General features: G+C 47.1%; 1 protein-coding gene across 3 annotated transcripts; it reads left to right on the plus strand.

The window, feature by feature from the left end:
• Nucleotides 1–19: 19 nt before the first annotated feature.
• SF3A1 (splicing factor 3a subunit 1) lies at nt 20–24724 on the plus strand. 3 transcript variants are annotated; one of them, XM_023559231.2, is made up of 16 exons: nt 20–128; nt 7758–7879; nt 11751–11958; nt 13189–13446; nt 15453–15527; nt 16530–16680; nt 17018–17211; nt 18118–18235; nt 18327–18512; nt 20015–20136; nt 20240–20485; nt 21029–21254; nt 21710–21864; nt 23170–23271; nt 23383–23454; nt 24234–24724. In XM_023559231.2, exons 1-16 carry the CDS (start codon nt 66–68, stop codon nt 24333–24335), a joined length of 2400 nt encoding a protein of 799 aa, XP_023414999.1. In that variant the 5' UTR covers nt 20–65; the 3' UTR covers nt 24336–24724. The 3 variants fall into 3 exon arrangements, with proteins under 3 accessions (XP_023414999.1, XP_003419113.1, XP_023415000.1); XM_003419065.4 differs by having other exon boundaries at nt 21047–21254; XM_023559232.2 differs by lacking the exons at nt 20–128; nt 7758–7879 and adding an exon at nt 7886–10372.

Here is a 24724-nt window from a genome sequence, read left to right on the forward strand (position 1 = left end):
AGGTGTCTTGGCGCAGCACTGCTGACCGAAACCAAGGCGGACTGGCAGCCCTGAGCGTCGCAGTCATGCCGGCTGGACCCGTGCAGGCGGTGCCTCCGCCGCCGCCCGTGGCCACCGAGCCCAAACAGGTACCGCACCCCCGTACCTCGACCGGTAGCCCCAGCCTAGGCCTGGGCCCTCCCCCCCGGCGCGGGTGTTCCTCACGCGTGCAGGAAGAAGCGGCCGTTTTGGAGGGACTACAAGTCCCAGGAGGCAGCGCGCTTCCCGTGCCGCGCTGCTTTTTGGTAACGAAGAGAATGTTGCAACAGTGGTTCTTAAGAGTGTGGTCCGCGTACCAGCAGCATGAGCATCACCTGCGAGCTTATAAGAATTCCGGGAATATCTGATTCCAACCCGTGTGAATAGGAACCTACGTTTTAACGTGCACCCAAGGTGATTCATATGCACATAAAATCTTGAGAAGCACTGATCAGCAGCCCACCCCCCCCCGTCCCCTCTTCCCTGCCAGCCTCATGCCCAAACCAAAAAACCAAACCGTTGCCGTCGAGTCGATTCCGACTCATAGCCACCCTGTAGGACAGAGTAGAACTGCCCCATAGTTTCCGAGGGACGCCTGGTGGGTTTGAACCGCCAACCTTTTGGTTAGCAGCCGTAGCACTTACCCACTACGCCACCAGGATTTCCAAGCCTTATGCCCAGTAATCCCTAATTTTCCAGTCTGTACTTCCCACTTTTAGATGTTAATTGTCAGCATCTACAAGATAGTGTGCCAGGCTCTGAATGAGGCCCAGCTCCTGCTTTAGGGAGTTCACAGACTAATGAGAGAGACATATACGTGAAAACTCAACAAATATTTATTGTCTTTGTCACCATAAATTACCCAGTTCACCACCACTTGAAAAGCTCTTAATCAGCTAAGGGGGAGAATGCCCATGGGTAATTGCAGCATGGTGGTCTATGCCCTGCAATAGGAGTATGTAACAGGGACAAAAATGGTAATTTAACCCACACTGCTTTGATGGGGTAGAGGGGGGGTTAAGTAAGGTGAAGCCCAAGGGGTGAAAGATACATTGTTTTTAGAAGGATGAGTAGGAGTTTGGAGAAGGGAGATAGTATTCTTAATTCAGCATTTATCCATTTATCGAGCACTTAGTATCTACTGCCTTGGGTTCAGAATACAACAGGGAACATAACCAGGCACTGGGGAAAAATAAAGTAACATCAGATAAGATAATAAGTGCAAAGGCACCAAAGTAGGCAGCCGATGATGCCCTGGTCAAGGTTAAATAGATAGTTGTGGTTGAAGTATAGGGTTGGGAGGGTGGTGGCAGGCAGTATAATTCTGAGGATTTGAACTTTTTGTAGACAGACAAAAAAGAAAAGCAGGATAGTGACGGACTGTTCTTCTACCATGGTGCTGTTAGGTGCTGTTGAGTCTGTTTCAATGCATAGTGACTTCATGTACAGTAGCACAAAATACTGCCAGGTCTTGTGTCATCCTCACAATTGTTGCTATGTTTGAGCCCATTGTTGCAGCCACTGTTTCAGTCCATCTCATTGAGGGTCTTTCTCTTTTTGGCTGATCCTCTACCAACCATGATGTCCTTCTCCAGGGACTGGTCCCTCCAGATAACATGCCCAAAGTTTGAAACGCTGAGACGAAGTTTTGCCATCCTTGCATCTAAGGAACATTCTGGCTGTACTTTTTCGAAGATGGATTTGTTTGTTCTTCTGATTGTCCATGGTATATTCAATATTGTTTGCCAACACCGTAATTCAAAGGCATCAATTCTTTTTTGGTCTTCTTTATTCATTGTCCAGCTTTTGCGGGCATATGAGTTGATTGAAAATACCATGGGTTGCCTTGGGCTAGGCACATCTTAGTCCTCAAAGTGACATCTTTGCTTTTGAACACTTTAAAGAGGTCTTTTGCAGCAGATTTGCGCAATGCAATGTGTTGTTTGATTTCTTGATTGCTGCTTCCATGGACGTTGATTGTGGATCCAAGTAAAATGAAATCCTTGACAACTTCAGTATTTTCTCTGTTTATCATGATATTGTTTATTGGTCCAGTTCTGAGGATTTTTGTTTTTGTATGTTGAGGTGCAATCCATACTGGAGGTTATAGACTTTGGTCTTCATCAGTAAGTGCTTCAAGTCTTTTTCACTTTAAGCAAGCAACGTTGTGTCATCTGCATATGGTAGGTTGTTAATGAGTCTTTTTCCAGTCATGATGCTCCCACCTTTATATAGTCCAGCTTCATGGATTATTTGCTCAGTATACAGATTGAGCAAGTATAGTGAAGTGATACAACCCTGATGTACACCTTTCCTGACTTTAAACCACTTAGTATCCCCTTGTTCTGCTCAAATAACTGCTTCTTGGTCTATGTGTAGGTTCCACATGAGCACAATTAAGTGTTTGAAATTTCTGTTCTTCGAAATGTCTGTAATTGTTATGATCCACACAGTCAAATGCCTTTACATGGTCAATAAAACACAGGTAAACATCTTTCTAGTATTCTCTGCTTTCAGCAAGACCCATTTGACATCAGCAGTGATATCCCTTGCTCCATGTCCTCTTCTGATTCTGGCTTGAGTTTCTGGCGGTTTCCTGTTGACGTACTGCCGCAACCATTTTTTGGTAATCTTCAGCAAAATTTTACTTTCGTGGAATATTAATGATATTGTTTGACAATTTCTGCATTGTGTTGGATCACCTTTCTTTGGTATGGGCCAATATGGATCTCTTCCAGTCGGTTGGCCAGGTAGCTTCTTTCAAATTTCTTGGCATAGATGAGCGAGCGTATCCAGTGTACATTCCTTTGTTGAAACATCTCAATGGGTATTCCGCCAATTCCTGAAGCCTTGTCTTTCACCAATGTCTTCAGTGCAGCTTGGACTTTTTCCTTCAGTACCATCGGTTCTTGATCATATGCTCTCTCCTGACATGGTTGAGTGTTGACTAAATCTTTTTGGTACAGTGACTCTGTGTATTCCTTTCATCTTCCTGCATCATTCAGTATTTTGCTCATGGAATCCTTCAGTATTGCAACTTAAGGATTGAGTTTTTTTTTTTTTTTTCAGTTCTTTCAGCTTGAGAAAAGCCAAGTATGTTCTTTCATTTTGGTTTTCTAACTCCAGGTCTTTTCACATTTCATCATAACACTTTGTCTTCTGAAGCCACCCTTTGAAATCTTCGGTCCAGCTCTTCTACTTCATCCTTTTTTCTTTTCACTTCAGCTACTCTACATTCAAGAGCAAGTTTCTGAGTCTTTTCTGACATCCATTTTGGTCTTTTTCTTTTCTTTCTTTTACATGGTTTTTTGCTTTCTTCATATCTAATACCTTTGATGTCATTGCACAGTTCATCTGATCTTTGGTCATTAGTGTTGAGTAGGTTAAATCTGTTCTCGAGATGGTCTCTAAATTTCAGGTGTGATATACTTAAGGTTGTGCTTTGGCTCTCTTGGACTTGCTGTAATTTTCTTCAGCTTCAGTGTGAACTTGCATGTGAGCAATTGATGGTCTGTTCTGCAGTTGGCCCCTGGCCTTGTTTTTTCTTTCTTGATTGGTTGCTTGATAGATTGTGCTTTAGATGAAAGTTTATAAATCAAGTCAGTCATACAAAAAGTTATACACACCTTGCTATGTACTCCAAGCTGCTTTCCTAATGAGACAACACATTTCTCCCCTCCACCGTGTATTCCCCATGTCCATTCAACCAGCTCCCGTCCCCCCTCTTCTTATCTTGCCACCAGACAGGAGTTGCCTAGCCTTGTTCTGATGATATTGAGCTTCTCTATTGTCTTTTTCCACAGATGTAGTTGATTTGATTTCCTTTATATTCCACCTGGTGAACTCCAGGCGTATAGTAACCACTTAACGTTGTTCAAAAGAGGTATTTGCGATGAATAAGTAGTTAAAAAAAAAAAAAAAAAACTCGTTACTGTCGAGTCGGTTATGACTCATAGCAACCCTATAGGACAGAATAGAACTGCCCCATAGAGTTTTTAAGGGGCGCCTGGTGGATAAGTCTCTGGCCTTGCAAAATTCTGTCATGTGGTCTCCGGTATAGTTTCTATCACCAAAGCCATATTTTCCAGCCACAGTCCTTCTTAATTTCCAACTTTTGCATTCCAATCACCAGTAATTATCATAGCATCTTGATTGCATGTTTGATCAATTTCAGACTATAGAAGTTGTTAGAAATCTTCAGTTTCCTCATTTTTGGCATCAGTGGTTGGTGTCTGAATTTGAATGATAGTCATGTTAACTGGTCTTCCTTGTAGGTGTGTGGATATTATCCTATCATTGACAGAGTTGTGCTTCAGGATAGTTCTTGAAATGTTCTTTTTGACAATGAATGCAGTGCCATTCCTCTTCAATTTGTCATTCCTGATGTAGTAGACCATATGATTGTATGATTCAGAATGGCCGATACCAGTCCATTTCAGATCGGTTATGCCTAGAATATCGATCTTCAAGCATTCCATTTCATTTTTGACAATTTCCAATTTTCCTAGAGTCATACTTCGTACATTTCGCATTCCGATTATTAATGAATGTTTGCATCTGTTTCTTGTCATTTTGAGTCGTACCACATCAGCAAACGAAGGTCTTAAAAACTTTACCCCATCCACATCATTACGGTTGACTCTACTTTGAGGACGCATCTTTTCCGCAGTCATATTTTGAGTTCCCTCTGAAACCGTGGTGGCATAGTGGGTTAAGTGCTATGGCTGCCTACCAAGAGTCGGCAGTTCGAATCTGCCAGGTGCTCCGTGGAAACTCTGTGGGGCAGTTCTGTTTGGTCCTGTGGGGTCGCTATGAGTCAGAGTTGACTCTACAGCAGTGGGGTTGGTTTTTTTTTTTTAATTCTAACCTGAGAGGCTATCTTCCAGCACTATATCAGATAATGTTCCACTGCTGTTCATAAGTATTTCACAAGTAGACTGCCAGGTCCTTCCTAGTCTGTCTTAGTCTGGAAGCTCTGCTAAAATTCGTCCTCCATGGGGGGCCCTGCTGATACGTGAAATACTGGTGGCATAGCTTCTAGCATAACAGCAATATATGAACTGCCATTGTACAATAAATTGACAGACAAGTGGTGTATTTCTACCATACTAAAGATTTATTATAACCAAAAAGGATACAAATGAAGAGGCACATAGAGTGGGGCCTAGGAGGGGTCCCAGTACAGAACTTCCATGTCCTTATGGACAGTGACCCTCTGGAGATGAGATATTCTCCAAATAGGAGGCTCAGGGCTTTTGTCAGCCTCATCACATGGTCATGATAGGTTATATCATATCTCCTGAGGCTGGTCAACATTGTGCCACCAGTTGGCCCCTCTTGGTCTGGTCAGCCCTCATGTTTCAGATGTAGGCCTGCTCTAAGGAAGCCAGAACAAAGGCCAAATTGCTTTCTGCATCTCACAGAACCTTTTGCTGATATGAGAGAGATGACAAAAACAAGAGATGTGAGTATAGAATACTTTTAAATTTAATGGTGTGGACATCAGGTTTTTGTTCCAACATGTAAAGAGCTTGGAAGTCATCACTTCCTCAAGGGACCTTTGCTTAGAGTGTCTGCTTAGGGGTTGGCAGGAAACCTGACAGATGGTGTTTGAGAAATTCAGGTAGGCAGGCAGCGATGTGGAGAATCAAAGGAGGATTGGGGAGCAGTCAGTCTGTTCAGCATGCTGACGGTCTGGTCAAAACAGTGGCGGAGGACAGTCAGTCAGACTCTTGTCATAAAGTGGCTGATGGTGCAAGCTCTACAGCCACAGTACTCTGTTGGAATCCTGGCTCTGCCATTTGGCCCAATTAAGCTATCCATGCCTCGTTTTTGTCATGTAAGAGTACCTACCTCATAGGGCTCTCATAAGGGTGCTAGTTGTTGGCTGCAACAGTTAGTATGTTTAAAGTGCTTAGAAAAGTATTTGGGACATAGTATGTGCTTGGTAAATATTAGTTATTATAATCTTTGGAAAGCCTGGTGGTGTAGTAGTTAAGTGCTACAGCTGCTAACCAAAAGATCAGCAGTTCGAATCCATGAGGTGCTCCTCGGAAACTCTATGGGGCAGTCTACTCTGTCCTGTAGGGTTGCTATGAGTTGGGATCGACTCAATGGCAACAGGTTTGGTTTTTGGTTTGGTATAATCATTAGTGATTGTTTGGATGTGGAGGATCAGGAAGAGAGAGAAGACCCAAGTTTCTGGCCTGAATAACCAGGTACATTGTAGGCCATTCACAAGGAAAGGGGTTAGTATCCATGAATCAGCTGGATCTAAGGCTTTGTGGCACACGAGGGTGATCTGGACTAAGACGCCAACTTGAGAGTGAAAGTGAAGGATGTGTTTACAAGTGTCTGACTGAAGACGGTGTGAATACTGTGAGGAGAACCAGGAACAGAATTTTGAGGGTCTCCAACATGTAAAGGCAGAAAGTGAAACAGGCCAGGAAGGAAACCTGGATGGAGTGGTCAAAAGCAAGAAGGAACAAGAGCTGAGGATGGGGCCTGGGACTTGAGGAGGGAATAGTTTTGTGGAGGAGTAGTGGTTAAACATTTGGCTGCTTACCAAAAGGTCAGCAGTTCAAATCCACCAGCAGCTCCTTGGCAGCCCTGTGGGGCAGTTCTACTCTGTCCTATAGGGTTGTTATGAATTGGAACCGACTTAGCAGCAACAGGTTTGGTTTTTGGTTTTCATCACCAGTTACACGCTCAGATTACCTCAGTAGTTGACTGGAGACAGTTTTTTTTTTTTTTTTTACTTTGGCAAGAATATTTAAAATAGATGGGCACCAAATGGGAGGTGAAGTAGCAATGGCAAGACTGAGAACTCAAGATGTTTAGCCGCCAGAGGAAGGGGAGAGAGAAGGCAGTGGCAGATAGGAATACTAGGGCAAGGAAGAAACTATTTTTCTAGGATGGGAGACTTGACCCTTTGTTTTCTCAGGGGAAGAAGCTGGTGGGGAAGTTAAAATACTGCGTATCAGAACTTGTGGGACAATTACTGTTGACTTCTCCAAAACAGTTTCACAAAGCATTTGAGCATTCAGTGATGGGTGAGACCATGAAATGGTTGCTGAGGGAAAGGGCACTCATGCCAGCAAGGAGTTTCCCATTTTTTTTATTCAGCAAACAGTCATTAACATGTAGAGCCAGCCATGGAACAAAATAAGACTAAAGGGGCTTACCAGCCCTGGGCAGGGGCTGGAAGGCAGGAGGGAATAGGAAAGCTGGTAACAGGAAACCCAGGCTTTAGAAGGGAGAGTGTTCATGTGTTGTGGGGTTGTTAACCAGTGTTCTAGAACAATGTATGTTTGATAAGAAAGTGGTTTGTTCTGTAAACCTTCACCTAAAGTACAATAAAAAAAACAAGAGCCAAGTTCTGCACTAGGTGTGGGGATACAGGCATGGTTTCTCAGAATGTAATCAGAGCTCCCCTGCATCTGGCCACCTTGGACTTTGCTGAAAATGCAGGTTCCAGGTTCCTGTGGGGCAGTCTCGTTGGGGTGGAGCCAGGGAGGCTGCTCCTTTGACTCATTCCCCAGGAGAGTCCCATGTGCAAGTGCAGTGCAGTTCAGAGAACTGCTCTTCTGGAGCAGAGGGGTCTAAACCGAGGGAGGTCTGTGGAATTTTTCTGGGGAGAAAGCCTATACTTTCAACAATGTCCTAATGGAGGTTAATAGTGGGGGTCCAGCCCCAAACCAGGAACTTTAAGACCTTATTTCCTTTTCCTCTTTTTACAGCCAACAGAAGAAGAAGCATCCTCAAAGGAAGATTCTACCCCTTCCAAGCCAGTGGTGGGGATTATTTACCCTCCTCCAGAGGTCAGGAACATTGTCGACAAGACTGCTAGCTTTGTGGCCAGGTAACACTGCTGCTTCTGGGCGTGAGAGTCAGAGGGAGATTTTCGTACCAAGAGTTCCTGAGTCAGCACAAGGGGAAGTTGTTGGCTTAGGCCTGTAAGTTCATTTAAAAGCACAACACAGTGGTGAGGTAGGCAATGGGCAGAGTGAGAGGCAAACCCAGTCCCAGAGTCATCAGGAGCCTGCGCTTCGAAAACTGGGTTGAGGAAATGCCTGGAAAGCTGTATTGTCAAGGGCAGTGTGTCTGAGCTGCTGGCCTGAGGAAGGAAAAAAAAGAGTTGACCATTCTCATTGTACAAGGACCACATTCCGCAATTCTAAAGGACCAATCTGCAAAATGGAATAAAATGCCATCTTAGGACTGTTGTGAGGCAGGAGTGAGGCATTTCAGTTATATTATACAGATGTTAGCTGCTGCTGTCTTCTCAGGTGGGATGGGAATCAGTCAGAGTTCCTGTTCCTCCCCAGCATGTGCGCGTGCACAAAGACACACACACCCTCAAATGGAACCCTGTCGATGGCCCCTTGCAAACTCCAAAGGTCCACATACCCCCTAGTTTAGCGGGTCCTTTGGCAGATGACAGACCACATCCAGCCTACAGATTGTTTGTCCTTGCAGTACTTTTTAAAAATTCAAATTGATTGCCACTTTTAAAAATCAGGAGATGTTGCATAAAAATCTGGTTTTCTGGCTTACGTGGAAGGAGGAAGCTGGTGCTAAGTGGAACTGCTGCCCTCAATCAGGACATAGGCTCTTCACTCCCCTGAGGTGGCATCCCCATCACAGTACATCATTTAATAGTTGGCCCTGTCTTCCGTAACTACTTGATAAGGTTAAATCTAGAAAGATGCTACCCTGGCGGATGTCTTTTACTGTATCAGGCTCCATGCAGACTCATCTCATCACATTCCAAGGGTTTTGATTAACCTGGGTATTTAGTTAAAAGCTGGTCTGTGACGGGTTAAACATTGAGCTGCATTAGATGTAGGCATCCTGCATTGGGTTTAAGATAAATTTTTAATGCCTCATATTAACTCTCAGATTTCCTCTTTTTATCTTGATATTTTAAAAACAATAAATTAGAAAAGCACGTTGGGTGAGAAACACCTACAATCATACTAGCACTATAGTTCAGCTGTCTTGTTTTCACGTCATCTTTTTTTTTTTTTTAAGATTGTTGTAATGACCAGCAGAGATACTTTCATATCCTACCTTTCGCTTTGTGTTGTAAGTGGGTTTTTTTTTGTTGTTGTTGCTCTGTCGTCTTCCTGATGCTGTGTTGTCTTCTGCTGGGAGGATATAATTGACCTTCCTTGACTTGACCATCTCCCCTTATTTTCCATTTAGGTCGTTGCCAGCATTTCTGTTCAGCAAATGAGACTCTGGGAAATCTCTGAGCATATTCTTTCCATTTTAGATCATTTCCTTAGGAGAAAATGCTGAATAGCCCTTTACTGGCTCAAAGAGCATTTTTAAAGTTTTCTTAAACACGTTGCCAAATAGCTTTTCAGTAATTTAGTGCCAGCCTCTGTTCTCACAGAAATAAGTCTATCCAAGTTTCCTTAAAAATAAATACATAGCCCCATATCTATAGATGGGTTTATAGGTGTGATTACTGTTTATATCACTTTTGTAGGCATTTTTGCAATCTGTATACTTGCTTTATAAACAGGTTGAGATGAAGGGAACTACCAGGGTATCACTCTGGGGTAAACCACACATACAGGGACCCTCTGCCTCACTTTTCCTGGGTTCACATGCATCGATGGAACACACAGTAGAAGTCACCAACAACTGAGCGTGATTTTGTGAAAGGGTTTTTTTTCCTTCTCCCTCTGGGTTAGGCCTTTCCTTCCTTGCATTTCCCTGGCAAGAAACTGAAGTGGAAATTACCCCTAAAAAAGTCCCACCAGCTGGGTTGAGTCACAATGTCTTTTCTGCTAAATCTATTCCTCCTGTTAGAGTATAGTTCTAAAATTAACATTGAGCAACTTTAAAGCAACAGGACAGCTTGGAATGAACATGCCTGCCTTCTCATTGTTTTATCCTTCAGATTGTTGCCAGATGTGGTAAGGCTGTGGCTTAGAAGGCAGTGGTGTAGGAGACAACGAGAGCCTCCTTTTCCATCAGTCTGTCCTGGGAAGTTCCTGGGTATAGTGGCCTAGTTCAGCGATATTTAACTGCATTCCTTACAGTATGGTTTGTATTTTTTAAGGAGGGGGGAAAAACACTTCTTCCAAAAATATGAGGTTCCAGTTAGACTACTTCGCTGTCAAGTTGAGACCACACGGTGTTAAGTCACACCACAGAGTGTGATCAGAACATGCTGAGTAACCAGCCTGGATGTTGACCACCACAGGGGCACGGATAGCTGTGACAGCTGATAATGGGCACAGCATTTTCTACTGTCTAACTGACTGCCAGGCCCAGGAGCGTGAAAGCCTGAAGAGAGCGGGACGACCTGACTGGCTGCAGCCCTTGGAGCTGTGCAGTGGTGTGTTTGGGGTGTTTCTGAGTGCAGGACTCTGGCTAAAGGCATGATGGGAGTCCCGCAGACATCTTTCAATACCTAAATCATCCCAAATATTTAGGAACAACCCCTTTTAGCCTTCATAGAAAAAACAGTCCCTTGTGTTTACAAGCCACTGCATAATTCAAGAAGACTTTGGCATCTCCTTAATTAATTCAGTCTTCTTGATAATATTTCAGAGTAGAAAGGGCAGGTGGTGGTAGCCACGTTTTACACATAGGGAAATTGAGACAAACAGACGTTCAGTAGCTTACCTTGGGTCACACAATGAGTTGATACCTAAAACCCAGTGCCGTCGAGTCAATTCCGACTCAGCAACCTAGTGAACCTGAAACTTGAACGTGTCCATATGTTGTGTCTGTAAGACCGGTGCTCTTTCTGACCAACGCCTTTGGAGCTCTTTAAAAATCAGGGTTCCCTTGGCCTCGTTACGAGTTGGAACTGACTCTATGGCACTTAACAACAACAACACACCTCATGCAAGGGACATTTTTTCATTATCCTAAGGCTTTGAAGGCAGGCATGGCTGTGATGGACCTGGGGGTGCATCTGTGGAACCACCCCAGGAACTAATTTTACTGCTCCCTGTCATCTGAGTGTGCTTTACACAGGGAGACCTGGTGGCAACAGCATAGATGCAGGTCCTTGGAGAACAGTGTTTCCTGTGTTGGCCTCACCAGTAGTAAATTAGGTGAGTTTAGGCAGCAATTGGACAAAGCATTAAATCAAGTAGTTTGAATTTTCACGTTTTTTTCTAATTTTTCTCATTCCTCAAAGGACAAAGTCTCAGTTGGTGCTAGTGTGTCCTTAACACTTCTCTAGCACTTGCCAGTCCCCCATTTTAATAAGAGAACTGGCCTCAGTCTCAGCTGGCTTCTAGCTAAGATTTGCCAACATTTCATTTATTTGATTTTATGGCTACCTGTGTTTTTTTTTTTGGTTAGTGAAGTGATACTGATTTTTATATGAAGTGGTAATAAAAACCTTCATTTTTTAAAGTGCTAAATCATTATAAAAATACACATAACACTATTTGCAAATTCAGTTAAAAAAATTAATGAGAAAAAGCAATAGTCCAGATGCTTTTGGTAATGGCAAAACTGGCAGAGGAGTTATAGGAATGACTGAGGTCTAGGAGATCCTGTGATTAAGGAGCCCTGTACCGGGCCAAATGAGGCAGATGACATTGACCACTGATGCCAGGAGGTACAAGGAGGCCCTTTGCTGTGCTGAGGGGCAGTCTCATTTTGAGCAGTGGTAGTGTCAAGAAGGTTTAAGGGGGGTGTTCAGGATCTAAGCAGTCTCAGTGTTGTGATGTAATTCTCTTTCTTCTTCCTTCCAGAAATGGGCCTGAATTTGAAGCTAGGATACGACAAAATGAGATCAACAACCCCAAATTCAACTTTCTGAACCCCAATGACCCTTACCATGCATACTACCGCCACAAGGTCAGCGAGTTCAAGGAGGGGAAAGCTCAGGAGCCCTCAGCTGCCATTCCCAAGGTCATGCAGCAGCAGCAACAAGCCACCCAGCAGCAGCTGCCCCAGAAGGTTGGAACCCAGCCCCTCCCCTCACTGTTCCAGGGCCGAGAGGGAGGCAAGGACAGGGAGGGGGAAGGCCATCTGCTATCCACACCTCACAACCACCAGAGAGAGAAGGAAGGTTGTTATCTCCATCTTATAGAGACAGAAACCGAGGCTCAGAAAGCTAAGTACTAATGGTAGCTGGCATTTACTGAGCTTGTGAAGCCCTGAGCTCAGTGCTTCAGGAGCTTGTCTCATTGACTCCTTACAGTGGCTAAAGAGGAGACCAACAGAGTACTATTTTACAGATGAGGAACCTGAGGCTCGGAGTGAGTGTGACTTCCCTAAGGCCACACAGTTGGGACTTTAAAGTCCATGCTCTTTGCCCCTACTCTCTTCCTTGTCTGTGGTGTGGGAACAGTACTGTGATGTGTGACGGACCTGTCTGCTGTGCTCAAGGATGCAGTGTGGCCTGTGGGCCCCTCTGTGCACGGTGCCTTCCTCTCTCCTCTATCCCTACATCTGACTCAACCTAATACCGTGCTCCTTGTGTGGTGCTCAGGAACACTGAGATTCAGCACTAGGGACTATTGGTGGGAATGACAGAAGGAAGGGCTGGCACCTTGTACAGAACTGGACTGGCGCCCTCACTTTGCCCCACTTCTCAACTGTGGTGGAAAAGGCAGCACCTCATTTTGCAGTGAGAAGAAAAGGTGAGTGGTTGAAGTCAGGTTCCGAGACCTTGCATTACGGTTTACTGCACCTGGGGTCGCTATGAGTTGCCATCAACTTGACAGCAATGGGTTTTTTGGTAGAGCCTCAAGCTACTTCAGTTTCCTCATCTACAAAGAGGACTCACAGTATCTGTTCAGTCTCCCTCATGTGATTCATATGGAGGTGAGATGAATGTGAAAGTCCCTTGTCCAGTGGGGTCCTCTGCATGCATGGAAGGGCTTGGTGCATCCTTAATAAACCATATTGCTGTCAGCTTCTGTTGCCCAGCTATGGCCCTCAGTTTCAGAAATAGAGGGGAACGGGTCTCACTCAAGGCCATTTAGGGAACTTAGACCACAGTTAGCCAAGAAATCAGTGCTCTTATGAGTTAGGATTTTCTCACGCAAGGTGCCAGTGATGTGGGTGTGTTTAATGGAAGCAGAGAGGTCAGCACCACCCTGCTGGATGGGGCATTCCCACCCCACTCTTCCTGGATCTAGCTCACCCCTGTGCCTCTTCCCTCACTCTCCCTCTGTTTCTTAGGTCCAAGCCCAGGTGATCCAAGAGACCATTGTGCCCAAAGAGCCCCCTCCTGAGTTTGAGTTCATCGCAGATCCACCCTCCATCTCAGCCTTTGACCTGGATGTGGTGAAGCTAACGGCTCAGTTTGTGGCCCGGAATGGGCGCCAGTTTCTGACGCAGCTGATGCAAAAAGAACAGCGCAACTACCAGTTTGACTTTCTTCGCCCGCAACATAGCCTCTTCAACTACTTTACAAAGCTGGTGGAGCAGTATACCAAGGTGCCTGGTCACGGAGGGCAAGGGTCCTGGGCCGGAGGAAAAGGCACCTAGCTATAAGCGTTCTGTCCACTCGTTGTTCATGAGAAAGTGACTTGTCTGTGGTGCCTCTGGGCAAGTGTTAGAAATTCCAGTTTAATGGAAGTCTTGATTTCTATTCACTTCCTCTTTTTTAAAAGCCAACATAGACTGCTTGTTTTTAAAGAGAAATGAGATGATTGGTTAATAACTACCATTCAGTGAGTGTCCACTATGTGACAAGGCCAAGTGGTACTGTTTTTAAGTACATTGAAATTTTCAGCAGCTTGGGGCTCGAGAAGAAGCAAGCTCTTAATAATCTTCTCAAGAACCCATGAGTGTTTTTCCTCCATTTTTCAGAAGAAACTGAGGCTCAGGTAAAGTCACAGTCTCTCAGCTAGGAAGTAGCTGTGCTGAGATTTAAACCACATTTGACTCTAAAACCTTTGTTGTTTTCCAACTGGTATAAAGTACCAATAAGTCAGAAGTAACACTTAAATGTTGGAAAACATTTTAACGTACTAGACGTAACTATAGCAAACATTTATCGAGTACTTACATCTACAGTGTTTTCTCGTTCGATACCTGTAACCTGTGAGGTAGCCAGTATTATGCTCTCTACAGAAGAGGTAACTGAAGCACAGAGAAGTTAATAGCTTGGCCAGGGTCACTCAGCTATGAAGGTGCAGAGCTGGGACTTGAGCTCTGGCATTTTTACTCTGGAGCCTAAGATCTTAATTACCAGTCAATCTGGTACTTAAAATAGCTAAATTGTTAAATTTATTGTGAAGTATACACTGGTGCAGATTTGCCCGGTGGCAGTTTTTTTTTTTTAGGACACACTAGCAGAGGTTATTTTCAGTACGATGGTCTGCACATCTGTTCTTGATGCCTAGAAACAACATATTAAAGATCTATGTGAAGGACTGGTAATGACTTCCTCTGACTTAACGATCACTCGTAGTATACACCTGTAAAGAATTGTAAAAATGAGTGTGCTTAGAAAACAGCCAAACCCAGATGCTAGTAGAGTGGCTAAAATAACAGTCTTTGAAGGCCCAAGGTGGTTTTTATAAGTACACAGTACCAATTTTATGCAAGCCTCTTGGTTAATTTCTCCCAGTGGACTGCTTCCAGGATTATGGGTCCCCTGATGCCTTTTTTTATTCTGTTACTTTCCTGTTTGTTCCTCAGAACTTGGGTATTGATGTTTATTACTCTAACTTCAGGATGCTGGTGTCTGTCTCTCACCATGGGAAACTCTAGAAGCAGATAGTCTTTGGGGTAGAGGTACAAGGAGGACCAGGGGAGGAAGGCTGAACCATTTCCACCTGCCAATGGCAGTAGATACTATTGGGGCGTTTGGAATAACTGGCTATTTACAACAAACCCAGTGCAAGTACATAGCGAGTGTCCCCTTCCAGGTGCTAGAGATAGCAATAACAAACAAGATAGAGAAATCCATCTTTGTAGAGTTTTTAGTATAGTTGAGTAGAAACAAACAAGGACGATGTCAGTGTGTGCTAGATGGTGGTAAATACTATGGAGAAAAAAACCAGGATGGAAATATTGGGAGGTGTAGGGCAGGTGGGTGCAATCTTAAATGGAGGAGTTGGGAGGCCTGGGTAGCGTGTGCAGAAGGGTAGCACGTCAGCAGTTGTGAAAGCAGCATCACAGCCTGACTGGTGAGTAATCTGGTGGGTTTGCATACTTTCTTGCTAATCCATATATAACAACCTTTTAAGTTGATGCTGTCAACTTTAAGCACTGATGTCACCATTTTGTAGAAGGAAACCAAGTTACAGAGGTTAACTAACTTGCCCAAAGTCACACAGCCAAATGGAGCTAGGATTGGGACCCAGAATCCTGTGTTCTTCCCATCTCCTTTGTCTTACCACAGGCCCAGTAAGGCATCCTCTTTGCTCTTTGTCCCATGTTGTGTCAGAAGACGATGCTGTATTGACAGTTGCTTTAACTCTTCTGTGTTTCAGATCTTGATTCCACCAAAAGGCTTACTTGTAAAGCTCAAGAAAGAAGCTGAAAATCCCCGAGAAGTTCTGGATCAGGTAAACTGAATAGGATTTCTTACAGCCAGTTACTGATGGTGAAAGCTGTACTGTTTGGGTTCTGTTTTTTGTTTGGGAATGGTCTCTGCAACAGTACCTTGTTATGTCCTGGGCTCAGTAGAGGTGGGAAGAAAGGCATTATGGCTACAAAGGCCAAAGGAGCCTGTGCTTCCCAGACTTAACGCTACTTTCTGCTTTGCTCTCAGCTTTAACAGGTCTCCCTCTTTTCTACTCTGGCTAGAGAGCCAATGCCTGAGCAGGTCCTAGGGTGATTCCTTTTGAAGCCTCCACACCCCACTCCCTTCCCACCCCCAGCTTTCTGAGAAGAGAAGGCATATTGGCGTTGGCTCTTTTTTTGTTGGCTGCATGAAGGCTTTTGTTCCTGAGACCTTGAGACTGCTGTTTCTCTTGTGGGTACTTGCTGGTCATGCAGACTTCCTGGATGGTTTTGCTCCTCTTTGAGCAGAGGGCACCTTGCAAACTCATGCAGAACGCTTTGAGGTTATAATAAATGGCTGCCTTGGGGCCCAGACAGGTTTCTGTAGCATTTAGACTTTTCATCCTATCCAAATTCTGAGCCTGGCTGAAACCAAAACCCAAACCAGCTGCTGTCGGGTTGATTCCGACTCATAGCAACCCTATAGGACAGAGTAGAACTGCTCCGTAGAGTTTCCAAGGCTATAAATCTTTACAGAAGCAAACTGCCACATCTTTCTCCCACAGAGCAGCTGGCTGGTTCAAACTGTTAACCTTTTGGTTCGCAGCTGAGTGCTTTTGGTTCACAGCTGAGTGCTTTAACTGCTGTGCCACCAGGGTTCCCTAGACGTGGTTGAAGTCAGGTACAAATACTAAATTTTGCTCCAGGAAGTACCCATTATGGGCAGAGCCAGTTTCTGTGCTGAAGAAGGTACTTTCTTGGGTGAAAGCACTGGAGGTGACCACTTCATTGGGAGAAGAGCCTGGTCCATCTCAGTATTGTGCTGTTTTCCACCCCTCCTGCAGGTGTGCTACCGAGTGGAGTGGGCCAAGTTCCAGGAACGTGAGAGAAAAAAAGAGGAGGAGGAGAAGGAGAAGGAGCGGGTGGCCTATGCTCAGATTGACTGGCATGATTTCGTGGTAGTGGAAACAGTGGACTTCCAGCCCAACGAACAAGGTAGGTCCTTGAGGAGAGTGGCCACAAATGAAGAGCCAGCGCTCTGAGCCATCCTTAGAGACCTCACACAGCTCACCATTTCCAGGGAACAGTGAATCTCAGCGGGCCTTATCCACGTGTTTATCTGTACTTGAAGACTCAATTCTACCACCTGGCCAACAATTAAACCCAGTTCAACAAATACTTCCTATACCAGACCCTAGGTGGGCCTTGGCATGTGGAGATAAGTGAGACACAGCTCCATCCCTCAGAGAGCTCCCAGTCGAGAGGGTAATAGAGGGGCCTTTGGTAAGGAGTGTCTGGAGGGATCCTTTTGACTCTGCTTTACCTCTGCCAGGGAACTTCCCTCCTCCCACCACCCCTGAGGAGCTGGGGGCCCGAATCCTCATCCAGGAGCGCTATGAGAAGTTTGGGGAGAGTGAGGAGGTTGAGATGGAGGTCGAGTCTGATGAGGAGGACGAGAAACAGGATAAGGCAGAAGAGCCTCCTTCCCAGCTTGACCAGGACACCCAAGTGCAGGACATGGATGAGGTATGCGCCTGGGTGGGCCTACGGGATGACCTTTTCCCTTGGAGCCCGAAGACATTGGGGTGCTCTCCACAGAGTCTTTGCTTGAGCTCCTTCTGAGCCTTGAAGGGAGGCGTGGGCCCTCAACAAGAATGCACTGGCAATGCAGCCACCCAAGCTGAGGCAACACAGAGCTGCTTTCTAGCTCAGGCAACAAAGAGTCATTGATAGGCAAGGATCTAACAGCTCTGCTGGCACTGCTGTCCTGTGGCCTCCCCATTTGCCCAGAGGTCTTGTTCCCCCCGCCACCCCGGGTCACCTCCACTTCAGCCCACAGCCAGGGCAACCTTTTTGCGTCACTCTGTAGTTTCCCAGCATTTTGAGCACTGAGCTTAGGCCCAGCAGTTCCCAGAGCTTTTCTAAATGTAGCCTACACTTCCTTTCGGCCACCCCGCTCCCTTCTAGCTAGGCCCTCCAAGCAGGCATTGCATAGGATCTTCAGGGCCCGGCTGCCCTCCCCTTGGAAGGAATCTGTGTGCAGCCTGAGAAGAAAAGGTCCCTGTGTCTGTGGGAATTGACTTTTTCTCTCCCTCCCAGCATTGCTCTGTGTGAGCGGCTACCATTGAGCGCCTACTCAACCCTGCACCCCTCCCCAGCATGTTAACTGCCCTTGGCCTCTTGGGACTGCCTGGTGCCAGCTGCTGGAAGTGCCTGGGAGGAGTGTTGGCACCACGGCCCCCAGTTCTCCCATTCATGCCGTGAGGAAACAGCTTGGCCTGCTGCCGGGTGGCCTTGGCTGCTCCTGAAGGCACACAGATGTTGGTTGGTAGGGGCCACGGCTCCTTGCCATCCTGAGAGCTGCCAAGGCTCAGCTGCAGGGAGGTGGCCTCTTGTCCCATCTCTGAGTCCTGCCACCATTTTTTTTTTCAGGGTTCAGATGATGAAGAAGAAGGGCAGAAAGTGCCCCCACCCCCAGAGACACCCATGCCTCCACCTCTGCCCCCTACTCCAGACCAAGTAATTGTCCGTAAAGACTATGACCCCAAAGGTAGGGCTCTCTTGTCAGCCCTTGGACTGCGTGGAAATTTCTACATGCCATCCTGTGCTCTTCAGACCTGCCCATTCTCTCTTTGTTTTAGCATCCAAGCCGCTGCCTCCAGCTCCTGCTCCAGATGAGTATCTTGTGTCCCCCATCACGGGGGAGAAGATCCCCGCCAGCAAAATGCAGGAGCACATGCGCATTGGGCTTCTTGACCCCCGCTGGCTGGAGCAGCGCGATCGCTCCATCCGAGAGAAGCAGAGCGATGATGAGGTGTATGCGCCAGGTGAGGTGGGGCTCAGGTCCTGGGACTTCCCCGCCCAGTCTGCACCTCTTCTCTGACTCAGCCTTGACTCATCCTGGCCCGTGGGAATCTCAAAACCATAGTGAACGTTGCTGTAAGCAAACATAGAAAGCAACAGTTGAGGTCAACAGAAACTTTTTTTTTTTAAAGTAATTTTTATTGTGCTTTAAGTGAAAGTTTACAAATCAAGTTGGACTCTCCTACAAAAATTTGTAAACACTTTGGTATGTACTCCTAATTGCTCTCCCCCTAATAAGACAGCACACTCTTTCTCTCCACTCTCTATTTTCGTGTCCATTCATCCAGCTTCTGACCCTTTCTCCCCTCTCATCTCCCTTTCAGACAGGAGATGCCAACATAGTCTCATGTGTCTCCTTGATCCATGAAGCTCATTCACCAGTATCATTGTCTATCCCATAGTCTAGTCTAATTCTCATCTGAAGAGTTAGCTTTAGGAATGGGCTAACAGAAGGTCTGGGGACCATGACCTCTGGGTTCATTCCAGTCTCAGTCAGACCATGAAGTCTGGTCTTTTTATGAGAATTTAGGGTCTGCATCCCACTGTTCTCCTGCTCCCTCAGGGGTTCTCTTGGCCTGCTGCTGGTCAGGGCAGTCATCGGTTGTAGCCAGGCACCATCTAGTTCATCTGGTCTCAGGCTGATGTAGTCTCTGGTTTATGTGGCCCTTTCTGTCTCTTGGGCTCATAATTACCCTGTGTTTTTGGTATTCTTCATTCTCCTTTGCTCCAGGTGGGTTGAGACCAATTGATGCATCTTACATGGCTGCTTGGTAATGTTTAAGAACAAGACACCACTCCCCAAAGTGGGATGCAGAATGTTTTCTTAATAGATTTTATTATGCCAATTGACTTACATGTCCCCTCAACACAAACTTTTGAGGATAGGTTCAACCTTTAGTGCTTCAAAGAACTCTCTTTTTCCAGAAGGACTCTCTGTAGGAATCCTCCAAAGGCTGGCACCTGATGTAGATACCATGTGCCCATTGACATCCCAGGAAAAGATCCAGCTAGCCAGGAGGGACGCTTATTCCTGGGGCTGTCAGAATGAGGGGACTGATGGCCACAGTGCCCTGAATTCCTCAGCTAAGCTACATGTGAAGTGCATCAGGGTGGTCCAGTTACTAGTGTATGAAGAGCAGCACAATACGGAGCAAACTGCCCCCAAAGGGAGGAGACCAGGATTTTAATCCTGACCCTCCCACTTGCCATTCTTGTGACCTTGTCCTCTCAGTTGCCCTCTTTGGCCCACTGTTGTTCTGTAAGTCAGAGGGGTTGAACAAGCATTGGTTGCTTGTTGGAAAACCTTCCCCAGGCTAGGGGACAAGAGTGCTGTGTTTGGACCCAGAGCCGGTCTCGTCCCATGGAACCAGCCTCCACCCTGCACTCCAGGAAGGTTGCTGCCTTGTCAGTGGGGCAGCTAGTTCAGTTCCTTTATATCTCGGGTCTCTGTTTTGCAATTATACAGGCCTGGATATTGAGAGCAGCTTAAAACAGTTGGCTGAACGGCGTACCGATATCTTCGGTGTGGAGGAAACAGCCATTGGTAAGAAGATCGGTGAGGAGGAGATCCAGAAGCCAGAGGAAAAGGTGCCACTAAAATGGATCTTAATGCCTTCCTTGCCCTTCATCTCCCATGCTTAGGCTCAATTCCACAAGCCCTGACAAGCTGTGACTTTGCTTTCCCTTCCAGGTGACCTGGGATGGCCACTCGGGCAGCATGGCCCGGACCCAACAGGCTGCCCAGGCCAATATCACCCTCCAGGAGCAGATTGAAGCCATCCACAAGGCCAAGGGCCTGGTGCCGGAAGACGACACCAAAGAGAAAATTGGCCCCAGCAAGCCCAATGAAATCCCCCAGCAGCCACCACCTCCATCCTCAGCCACCAGTATCCCCAGCTCAGCCCCACCCATCACCTCTGTGCCCCGACCACCCACGGTAAGCCAGATGCCACCCTGTTACTTATTTTTTAGCAATTGGTTCTTGGGGTCGGGGGGTGTTGGCTAAGACGGGCTGCTGCCCTGTGGTGGGTCCTAAGTGCTAAGTGGATGAGGTTGATATGCCTTTAGTGGAAGTGGGAACATCTAGCTTGATCTTCCATCTGCATAGGAGACTTGGAGAACGGAGGGAGCAAGTGACAAATTTATGAAGCTGCTTTGAGGCAGAGAAAGGCTGCAGGGCTTAACTGGTCTTTGTGACTTTGGCCCATTTCCAGGAGGCTAATTCGAGGTCATCCTCTTTAGTGGCTCTCTCAGTGTCCACCACAGGCAGCTGGTTGACTCTGACCCACCGAGTCCCGAGTGGAGAGTGTTGCCCTGGCCTCTCAGCAATGTCAAGTGCCCTGGGTTGTAAGGCGGCAGTCTCTCAGCCACAGGAAGACTGTGTTGGAGCTGTCTAGCTCCCATCCTCGGAGGCTGCAGGTGGCCATTTGCCAGCTGTGTGTGCCGTAAGAGTCCAGCCTTGCCTTCCTGTGACCTGTAGGTTCCTCTACCCCGACAGATGCCGCCTCCTGTCCGCACCACAGTGGTGTCTGCAGTGCCCGTCATGCCCCGGCCCCCGATGGCATCCGTGGTCCGCTTGCCCCCAGGCTCAGTGATCGCCCCCATGCCACCCATCATCCACGCGCCCAGGATCAACGTGGTGCCCATGCCTCCCTCAGCACCCCCTATTATGGCACCCCGCCCACCCCCCATGATTGTGCCAACAGGTCAGTGTCTCGCATTCCTTTCCAGGCCATCGGGTCAGGGACTACAGACCAAGAACTGTCGGCAGAGGAGTGGCTGACGGTAGTGTCAGCTGTTTCAGCTGGGGGCCAGCCCAGAGGAAAGCTCTGGCTTCCCCATGTGAAGCTCCTCGAGATGGTAGCTGGGGTAGATCAGAGGCTGCCCTGTGGTAGCTGGCATCTGTGCACCCAGAGAGGACCAGAGGGGTCAGGCACCTGCTCCATCCGTTGGCCTGGCCCTTCCTCCAATCCTCTGCTGCCCAATCTGGGTAGCCTCCCCAGTCCCCTCTTTGAGAATCTGCTGACTGCTGGGCACAATGAGGAGTGTCAGTTCATCCCTCCGACTCGGGGGGCAGTATGATCCGTCTCTCACTTCTTATCACCCTGAATCCTGGAGCCCTTGCCCCCATTCACGGCCCTGCTTATTCCTGTTCTTGCAGCCTTTGTGCCTGCTCCACCTGTGGCACCCGTCCCAGCTCCGGCCCCAATGCCCCCTGTCCACCCTCCACCTCCCATGGAAGATGAGCCTACCTCTAAGAAACTGAAGACAGAAGACAGTCTCATGCCTGAGGAGGAGTTCCTGCGCAGAAACAAGGTATGTGGTCTGAGAGTGCTGCCGTGGGCCTGGAGTGTTAGCCAGAGGTCTAGTTCCGCTCTGATCATTCATTCCCAAGCCAGCCCTATTCTACTGCCACACTTGTGGCTTCTCCTGGGACCTAGGTCAGCCTTTGGAGTCTTCTGACAGCTTCTGAGCAAATACTAAATGTGGAGTCAACACTCTGAGGCACCCCAAGTGTGAACTCTTACAGAGGCCAGCGGGGAGACTCAGCTCCGTGGGCAGCAGGACTACCATGTGAAAGGGGCCCTGGAAACCTGGAAGGAATCCTGGGCACAGTTCTTAGTTTCTGAGTGACTGGGGAGTTAACACGGAATTTCATAATTAGAATTAAGTCTTCCGGTGCCCAGAAGCTAAATAAACAAGGCTACCTTCCTTCTCAGTTCCAGCCTTTGGAGGTCTGCCTGTGGTGGTGGTGTCCTGTTAGGGTGCTAGAACCTTAGCACTGCTGGTCCCTAGGGAAGCCGTTTGGTGCCATGGGGGAAAGGGGGGGCAGAAACAATCCCAGTTCTCCTTCTCCATGGATTTGGCCAAATCTTCTTTGCTTTTTTTTTTTTCTTTCTTTCTAACAATAGCTTCTATTTCTTAAACACTTAATGCCAGGACAGTGCTAAGCATTTACCGTACTTTTCCGTTTAATGCTGACAACAGTACTACTGTGCAGTAGTTGGAATCAACCCTGTTTTACAGACAATGGTTTTGAGACTCAGATCCAGCTAGTGGGGAAGCAGAGTTTGGAACCCAAGTCTTCTGACATCAGTTTATACTTTTACCCTCACATGGTGCTTCTTGAGATTTGCAGAACATTTTCACATAACTTCCTCACGTCAGTTCCATAATTATCAGGAGGCAGGGTAGAGAAACCAAGATCTTGAAATGGGAGAGCATCTTGTGCAATATCACAAATGGTGTCAGTGGTCAATCAGGGACCAGAATCTGGCCCTGGTGGGCAAATGACATTATCTAGACTGGCCCAGGGATCCAAAAAAAGAAACAAAAACAAACTCATTGCCGTTGAGTTGATTCTGATTCAAAGTAACCCTATAGGACAGGGCAGAACTGCCCCATAGGGTTTTCAAGATTGTAAATCTTTTACAGAAGCAGACTGCCACATCTTTCTCCTGCGGAGCGGCTGTTGGGTTCAAACCACCGACCTTTCAGCTAACAGCTGAGCATTTTAACCACTATGCTACCAGGGCTCCTGGCCCAGGGATAGTAGAGCATAATTCCATCTTTCTTGATTGGCTCAGGCTCCACAGGTATAATGGCCACCTCCTTTTGCAGGGTCCGGTGTCCATCAAAGTCCAGGTGCCCAACATGCAGGATAAGACGGAATGGAAACTGAATGGGCAGGTGCTGGTCTTCACCCTCCCACTCACAGACCAGGTAGGGTTGCTGCCCCCACGTGGCATCAGGTGCATGGGAACTAAGGGGGCAGGGAGCTGCTTCCTCCAGCTGGCCCTAGCAAGGGGGGTAAACGTCATCTTGTTCCCATAGGTCTCTGTCATCAAGGTAAAGATTCATGAAGCTACAGGCATGCCTGCAGGGAAACAGAAGCTACAGTATGAGGTGAGTCAGGGTGTCCATGGTCCTGCTGCTTGGGTGCCAGTACCTTTGGTGTCCCAGAAGCTCAGTCTTCCATGGAAACACAAATGGGAAGACATGTTGGTTTGGCCCTCTGAGTCTGTCCTAGAAGTGATGGTGCTGACTGAGAGTGCTGAGGCATGTTAGCCTGACAGGGTGAGGCTTTGGGAGGGCCTCACTACAGTGTTAAGTGGGGTCTAGAAAACCCTCTGTCTCAATGACAGGTGGAGACCTGGGCCTAAGACCTGAGAGTGCTCTGGTCCAGTGTTAGGAGCTCCCTCCCCAACTCACCCACACCAGCCAGCGTGCTCTCAGGCAGCCTTGCTTGGTGAATGGTCATGGAGGTGATGATCCAGCTCAGTCTGATGTCTGAGGTCACATTGGGGTGCCGTGTGCTCCCTCTTTGGACTTTTGACTAACCCCACCACTTTGGGTCTCAGTTTCCTAGTCTGTTAATTGAAGGTGTTAGACTAAGTGATCTCTAAAGGTCCTCTGGTTTGAGGGTCAAGACTATGGCGTTAGTCAGGGCAAGCTTCTTGGGAAGTTGAGCTTTGAGCCAAATGAGGACAAAGGTGAAGAGCATGGATTGGTAGGAAGGAAGGAGAAAGCATTCCAGGCAGAACCGGGGCCTCTGTTGCCCTCCCCTCCAGCCCCTGTGTTCTCTGAGTCCAGAGTGTTAACAGAATGTTGGGAGTTGTGAAGGTGGCTGCAGTGTGCTCAAGACTGGGTTGCCTAATACTTAAGGCACGCCATCTGTCTTCCAGGGCATCTTCATCAAGGATTCCAACTCGCTGGCGTACTATAACATGGCTAACGGTGCCATTATCCACCTGGCCCTCAAGGAGAGAGGTGGGAGGAAGAAGTAGAAGAGAGCAACCTGCTGTCAGGTCCCAGCCACTGCCATTTATCTCTCCTGTCCCCAAACTGCCTGCTCATTTGTTTTCCTTTGACTCTCTGTGGACGTTCAGATTGATCCTACAGAGTTTCTTTCACTCCACCAGTTCCCTGTTGGGTAGTATAGCAGGACTTTCTAAACCACTTTTCCTCGCAGTGGTTTCTGGAATCCCTTTGTGTCAGAGTCTGGATTGGAGGGGATTTGTTTTTTCAGGATGCCCATTAGGAAATGAAAGCCCAGCGATGGCCCATGGAATAGTTGCCTAGTGCCAGGTGGTACTGGGCTGAGAGAATATGGTTATCATCATCATGAATTATTTTGTATCTTGCTGTGGGCTATCAATAAACTTCTTGGACCCTT

Source organism: Loxodonta africana, chromosome 19 (assembly GCF_030014295.1).
Source record: "Loxodonta africana isolate mLoxAfr1 chromosome 19, mLoxAfr1.hap2, whole genome shotgun sequence".
Lineage (NCBI taxonomy): Eukaryota > Metazoa > Chordata > Mammalia > Proboscidea > Elephantidae > Loxodonta > Loxodonta africana.